The sequence below is a fragment of the Fukomys damarensis genome, unplaced genomic scaffold, assembly GCF_012274545.1.
Source record: "Fukomys damarensis isolate Sample0158 unplaced genomic scaffold, DMR_v1.0_HiC HiC_scaffold_37, whole genome shotgun sequence".
Taxonomy (NCBI): Eukaryota; Metazoa; Chordata; class Mammalia; order Rodentia; family Bathyergidae; genus Fukomys; species Fukomys damarensis.
The window spans coordinates 44,041,231-44,049,099 of record NW_022900949.1 but is presented as its reverse complement, the minus strand read 5'-3'; the positions used below and the strand labels follow the sequence as shown (position 1 = coordinate 44,049,099).

Sequence of the window (7,869 nt, the reverse complement as noted above, 5' to 3'; positions counted from 1 at the left end):
AAAAAAAAAAAAAAAAAAAAAAAAAAATCCCACAGCTCCTAAAAGTTCCTTTATCCAAGCATTTTCAGTCCTCATTCCTCCCCCAACAGTAGGCCACCATTCATATTACCTGTATAATTTTTTTAAAAATACAATTTCTAAAAAACATACCAGTTTTATCAAGGTCCATTTGTTCAGCATGAGTAGAAATCTGTGTCCATATTTCATTCTTGATCTTTTTCAGAAATTTGGGGCTATAAAGTACCAAGTCTGCATAGGAGGTCAGTGTGGAAACACTCTGTACTGCAGGGTAAGATGTGATTTCATCTAGCTGAGTACTGTTAGCCCCGTGGACACTCAGAGCAAATACAGTTACACCCTCCAGCCAAAGGTTTAATGCAGCCTCACGCACTTCATCATCTGAGGGTCTGTGGGTGACCAGCACTGCAATCTGAGGGACCCCCTGTGCCCTTCTACTGCCATTGGCCTCTGAGAAAACTTCTTTCCTCATCTGCTCAATGGCAGCCCCAGCATTTGATTTCCCAACCCGGAGGGAAAGCTTCCTGACTTGCTGCTGAAATACAGATTGATTTGTACTCGATTTCAGAAGAGAAAGAATCTCTGTGCTATCGCTGTAACTCATCAGTCCCAGCCGCATACAGCTGTCCTTCACATCCAAGGAACTGGCGGTGCTGTCCAGAAATTCCTGAAGGTTCTTTAAATTTTGCCTGGTCCCAAGTGTCCCATCCACCAGAAATACAAGGTCAGCAAGTGAATCTTTCTGGCAGGGTATGGTGGAAGGAACTATGGAGAGAAAAAAATGTACAAGGATTAATATAGACCACTGGCCCAGAGTGAGAAAGGCCCTTTACTGATTGCTAAAGGCATTGAAAATAGAGGTAATCATGACAGACGTAGTTAGTATTTTAACTTCTAGTGACTAAAAGATCAAAAATCTACATAAGAATTACAGGGTCATTCACTTCAGAGGTTTACATGTGCTGGTCCTTCTACCTGAAGAATACTGCTTACCAGTTTTCCTACCATATATACCAAACTGTACCATCATCTCGGTGACCACCACCAATACCATAACCACATTCCTTACCAGTATGATCACCACCACCATCCTCATTACCATTATGACCACCTTCTCTATCACAACCACATTCATCTTTACTACCAGTATCAATCCCTTACCATCACCATGCTCACCATGACATTTACCTCTACCACTGTCTGGGAGGCAGGGATAAACTAGCAGAGGCATCTCTAACCTTAGGAAGCTCACATTCCGTGAGAAGGACAGATGACCAGATTACATTGTAAGTGTTACAGAGTAAATAAAGCATGTGACTTGACTGTGTGACTATACTTGAGAAATGGTGGGGGAAGGTGAATGGGATTCAGAGAGGCACCAACTTAAGACCTGAGACGTGAAGAAGTCAGGGAAGGCCTTTCTGAGAGGATCACATATGGGTTGAAATCTGAATGAAGAGGATTCAGTCACATGAAATTCTGAAGAAAGAAGAATTTTGGTAGAAAGAACTCCAAGAGGTGGGAACAAGCAAGAAGCCCATGGTGACAGAATTCAATAATTGCAAGAAAACATTGGTGGATGAAGTCAGAAGGAGACAGACCCAGGTCATCTGGGAGTCACATGATCTGACTGAAATCTAATTGTCACTCTAGTTGCTGAAGGGAATTCAGCAATAACAATTAAGGAACAACTGCCCTCATCCAGGAAAGATATAATGGCTTCCGAAAAGATAATAACAAGGCACAACAAGGGTAGTTTGTTATATGATTAAAGGTATAACAGAAAGCTTGATAAATTGGATGCAATTATTGAAAACAAATGAGGAAATGGTGAAAATTCCTGAGCGCTTGGCCTGACAAGTAAGTAGAAGGTGGTGATGTGTTTTTCTAAAACAGGCAAGATAACAGGAGAAAAGAAGTTATAGGGGAGGGGTTCCAGGAGTTCCATTCCATGTACCATTGAACATTAACAGAAGATGTCATGTAAGCAGCTGGTTTTAGGGATCTGGAATCTAAAAAAGATTACACCATGTTCCCATCAAACATCTATTCCCAGAACAGGAAGATGAACCCAACTATCAAAAGTGTAGCCAAGAGATAAGCTCAGTCTTGCCAAGGACTATTTATTATCTCCCCTGACCTTACAAGGCAGAAGGCATGGCTTACTTATCTCTAACTCCTTAGTGCCTGGCACCTGTAGGAGATCAAAAAATATTTTTAGAATTAAGAATAATTCTCTCAATACTACTTAGGCATAAAGAATGAGAAATTAGAGTCATTCATAGGAAAATAGATGCATATTGAAAATATACTCTTAAGTAAAATAAATAAGTCACACATGTAAATACCGAATAGTTTCTCTGGTGTGAAAAACTATAATTGTACATAAGATCCTAATGGTAAAATTGACAAGGTGAAATAGGAAGAAAAGGGCTGAAGGTGTAGGGGAAGTGGGAAGGGGAGGGGAAATGAAATAAGGGAAAAGGAAAAATATGAGAAAATGGAAATAAAGTATTTATAAATAGGGAAGGGAGGAGGGGGTGAAGGGAGGGCAGGGGAATGGGGGAAAAATGAGAACCAACACCTGTCATGTAAAGGTAAAAGATTCCAAAGATGAATGTAACTGTACTATATACCTAAAATGTAACAATTAAACTCAATGAGGAAAGTAAAAAATAAGAAAATAAAAATAAATAAATAAAATTCTTTCAAATCTTCCAATCTACTCTGAATTTCACACAGTTGACTAAAACTGCTGATTTCCTCAGCATGACTTGCTCAAATTCATGTTTGTTTGCAAATAGTTGTTATCATCAGTAACAGTAAACTATATGCTAAATGCCATCCATACATGTCATCTGACTCATAAAATAGACACTAGTATCTTCACTTTACAAATAAGGAAACTGAGGCTCTACGTTAAGTAACTTGCTCAAGGTCCCAAGCTGTCAAGCAAGTGTTTGAGCATGGACCTTCTTGACCCCCAAAATCCCTGTTCTTAACCTCTAAAAGCGAGGACAGGGTCCTACCAGGCAATATCTTGTTGTACTATATTGTCGTGAAGTAAATTAGGAGGACTGAGGGAGGCATAATCAATATACAGAGCCCTCTATGAAGGCAGTAAGAGTGCCTTGTTCTGCAGGGTTCAGGCTAAGCAGCCACCAACAGGGTTGGAGGATCTTCAAGGTTCCCAAGGTAGAGGGCAACAGGATATTTCTGCCATATGCTCTAAGAACTTTATATGGCATCTATATTTTCTTCAATGCAAAGGGAGTGAGTTATAGGGAAAGTGAAGGGAAAGGGACTCCCAATGCCTCAGGGACAACACTAAGCGAATATAGCCTTCCAGATGTTCTCCAAAACTCATTTCCTTTTCCTGTGCATGAAACTAGACCTGATTTTCCAGCACACTTACAGTCAGGAGTGGCTATGTGATAAGGTCTGACCAGTGAAATGTAAGTAGAAGTGTATCTTCCCAGCTTGGCCCATAAAACCCTCCCAAGGATGATCTTCCATCTTTTTTCCCTTCCATCAGTTGTGTGCCAATTCCTGGGGCACCTTACAAGTTATATTAGAAGATGGAAGAACCATTGCCTAGTTACCTAAATAGAAGAAAGACAACTGATACTCTAACACTAGCCATGTAATATTACAAAGGAAATAAGCTTCTTTTTTTCAGGAAGTCTATTTGTTATTAAAGGTGAGCCTGGTCAGACTTTTTTTTTTTTTTTTTTTTTTTTTTCTTGGGGGTTGACTATTGAACTCGGGTCCTTGCACTTGCAAGGCAGGCCACCGAATGGCTGAGCTAAATCCCCAGCCCCCGACTTTTTTTTTTTAATCAGCCCATAGCTATAGCTATGAAACTAGGGAATGATAGGTATAGCAAGAAAGAAGTTTCAAGACCATAACAACACACATGTCTTATAAATGAAGATGTGGTAGAAGGCCCAGAGAAAGAGCTTCATTCCTCCATTCTGGTCAAATGGCCAGCTAGTGATGAGAGAGGAGGTAGGGTGTGGCAAAGCTGGCTGGGGAAATAACTGGGACCTGTCAATTACAAGATCCCAGGACAGTGCCAAATAATTCCTAGAATGCTGGTATTTACAACTTCTTGCAGTTTCCCACAAAATGTAGACAGCACATAAGGACGCAGACACCACAAGCAGCCCACTATCATGACCCTTTCATTGTAGCCCACTCGGAGTCTCCTAGACCCAGGCTGTACTTTTATTTTTGCTCTTTTTCTCTTTTCCATTTTGTTCAAGCCAAATTTACTCTGCAGAGGCACTTTTTTCCTTACCTCTTCACTCCTCACTGTTCAAATAAACTTTTGCCATCATTTTTGGCTCGTCTCATTCAGTTGTTTGTTTGAGATAAGAAGGACCTGCGATAAGTTTATTTGGTGAGCCATTTTAAAGAAACTATTGGTTAACAATGACGTTGTCTAATCTTTTGACTGTAAGTTCTGGTTGTGTAGCCAACCAGGTGACTTTCTGGTCTTAGAGCTAGATAACACTTGCTCAGAGTGGTTCACCACCACCAGTTTAACCAAGAAGGCCCAGTAGTGAGGATTCTTTCTGCTTTCCTCCAGAGGAGGACTGGATCTTCTACAGCACACTTATCGGGCGCCTCCCTGTGGTTGTGTATTACCCTATTGTGCTTGGTCATCAAGACTACATGAAGCTTCTTGTTTCATTTCCACCTTGCTGATGCTTAATAGGACCTCCTCTCCAGTTAATGTTTTATACTCAAGGGTCTTCTTTTGAACTTTTAGGAAAGCTCATCTAAGACATAAACATTTTTCAAGTAAAAAGCTGCAAATTAAGAGAGCATAGGCAGTTCCCCCTTTCAACCTAAGGGATCAAGAATGAAAGTAGATGTGAAGAGAGTCTTCCACATGTCTGCATGAAATAAAGTGATTCCCAGAAGCTAAAGAGAGTTCTGGCACCTGTTGTGTGGCAGGTTAGGGATAATGAAAGATGGCTTTCTGGGCTGGGCATCAGAATTCCCCCATGGGAACCAGCTGCAATGGCTGGATATATGCTGCTCTCACATAGCTTTGCACACAGTAGATATCAGCCCAACACCTTAGAGACACCTTAGAGAAAGGGAGTGTGTTGTCCTATGGGATGGATACACTTGGGGATGCTCAGAAAATATGTTGGGAGAATTTCATGTTGGAGATGGGTTAAGAAAGGCCTTGAATTATACAACTGACCGAGTATCTTGAGTGAAATTTGAACTGCTTCTAATTCTTACCTATAAGCTTGTGAGAAATATCTCCAATACATTCTTTCAAAGATTGACTCTACTGAATTATATACAATTAGTTAGTAGCAGCTCTTTAGAAACAGAAAAGACCTACTAAAAGACATATACTAATATCAAAATATATACAAGTGTGCACAGATGTGTGTCTTAAATATGAAAAAAAATCAGCATAAAATGATTACATGGCTAGCAGGACAATGAAATAAACTTCTGGTTTTAGTAGTTCCTGATACTCATGAGAGAGGTTTTATTTGTAGGGAAAAAACTGGCATAGGAGAGGAAGAGCAGTACAGTATATAGAGGCTCAAGCCTACAATCTACCACACCACATTACTGGACAATCGAGCTTCTCCCTGATCAAACAGGAAACAAACATGAGCTCATGAGTGCCTCAGTCCAAGCTTTTCATACCCAGTAGGTGTTGTTAAATATTAGATGGCAAGTATTTGTTGAATATTTATTGTTTACTACATACAGAACCACGACAGTGAGAGAAAGTCTACAGACAAGGATCTTACTTCTGTAATTATAAGGCTCTCATTTATTCATTCATGAAGAAATAGAACACCAGCTCACTGTCTACTCCCAAAGACTATAGGACTAAATATGAGGTGCCAACTCTGCCCTGATGGTGGGACCAGCTCATCATTAGGGGGATGAGGGCAAACATGGAAATGGAGAAATATGGAAAATGCTGTCACATAAGATGTGCATAAGGAACTTTGAGAGGGGAAATGAAACTTGAAAGTATTGCAAGAGGGTAAGGGGGAGGTAAATGGTGGAGAAGTTATTCAGCTGTAAGAAGGCAGAGAAATGCATGAGGGCTGCTGTGAGAGAAAACAGTGAGAGACAGAAGTACAAGGATGTGCAGAAAGTCCCAGTACTTCAATACAGCTAATTATAATAACCAAACAGGACCTGCAACACATGAAGATAGACAGATTTAGACATCATGGGAATTGGGCAGCTCTTCAACCAAGAGCTTTCTTACCTTTTACATCAGCACTGACTTCCCTGTACTTGGTTACATCTTTGATGATCCATGTCATATTTTGGGAAAATGTGCTGAGATCTCTGACTGTCTGAAGGTTGAAATGAAACTGAGACGTTGCCATGGCCTTCAGGTTTTCCTCAGAAGCCTCCTGCAGCCCCACTGAGATGATTTTCACTCCATCTTTCTTCAGGGCCTTTGAAGCCTCTTCCACATCATCCTCAGACTTGGCTGAAGCCAGGACCACCAAAATTGGGGGGAACTGCTTCTTGTCTCTTCCATTTCTGGGTGCAGAGAAATAGGTCTTGTGGGCCTCCCAAAGAGCATTTCCTATCTTCAGAGGCCCACCAATGAACCTGAAGTTCTTCTTGAAGTGGCCCAGCATGGGGTTCCTGCTCCTGAAGGTGTTGAGTTGGAACTCACTGTGGAGCCCATCACTGTACTGGGCCAGGGCCACACGGTATTTGTTGGCCTCTATGGGGAGACTGCTGATCATTTTGCTGATGAATGTTTTCACCAGTGGAAAGAACTTGATTCCCAGGTGATCTGAGCTGTCCACCAGAAATACCACATCTGCATACTCAGGGCCTGGATCTATCAAAACAAAAAGACAACAAACAAAAACAAGATTACTGTTTAGCCTTTACATTTTAGACCAAGGTAGTCTTCAGAGACTATGTCTTCTTGTGAAGGTTCTATCAGAATCCCAAGGAAAGTATCTTGTAGAGATCAAATGGAAGAAACTGTACTTGGTTTTGTTAAAATCAAATCATCAAACAAGATGACTTTAGTAAGGTTATCCAATAGATTTTTTTCTTTATCAACTTTATGCCAAAGGCAATTGAAATTTTTTTAATCTTTTTTTACTTCTGTAGCCCCAAACTCTGACACTGTACTAAAGAATAAATAATATGATACCACCCTAGAAAGTTCCAACTTTTGGAAACCTCCTAGAGTAAGCAGCTGTCTTTGGTTGGAGAGGTTAGAGGCAGAGTCTGGGACAGGGATTTTAGGTAGGTGAGGTTCACTGAAGGTAATTAGTGTAATAGAAGAAGGCTCAGATGGGATGGAGCAAAGAGACATTTATCACTGAGTAAAGCCTACCTCAGTTCTGATCTGCCCATGACTCTGGCACATGAATTACCTGAGTCCTCCCTTTTTGAGGAAAGAGGACCAGTTTTTCCTATCAGTCAGCAATCAGCTGTGGACTATCCTCAGAAATTGAAGGAAGAGAGTAAAGAATTATGGGCATAACCCCTTAGATAAAAAGGCTCTGGGAAAGTCCAGAAGCAAGGTAACACAGACAGCAGCTGAAGCAGGGATGCCTAGACTGATAGGAAGACTCTGGACACAAGGAGCACCAACACTGCCAACAGTCTCTATGCTGGCCAACTCAGTTCATTCCACTCTCAAATTAGTGATATGTTGGCAAAGGTCCCATAATGTGCACTTTCTTTTAAAGCAATTCAAAGATTCATCTGGTAACCCTATGGTGGTTCAATCTAGGGTTAAAAAAATACTTCTTTCAACTACAGTTTCAGTAATTATAGGAAAGTAGAAAAATCCAGGTTTCAGCGCGCACGCACACA

General features: G+C 40.8%; 1 protein-coding gene across 1 annotated transcript in view; it reads right to left on the bottom strand.

The window, feature by feature from the left end:
• Col6a5 (collagen type VI alpha 5 chain) overlaps nucleotides 1-7,869 on the bottom strand; it is a 223,016-nt gene that overhangs the window by 98,407 nt on the left and 116,740 nt on the right. The window contains 2 exon segments of the mRNA XM_033759692.1: nucleotides 151-783; nucleotides 6,281-6,874. Of these exon segments, the coding sequence (XP_033615583.1) occupies nucleotides 151-783; nucleotides 6,281-6,874 (1,227 nt within the window).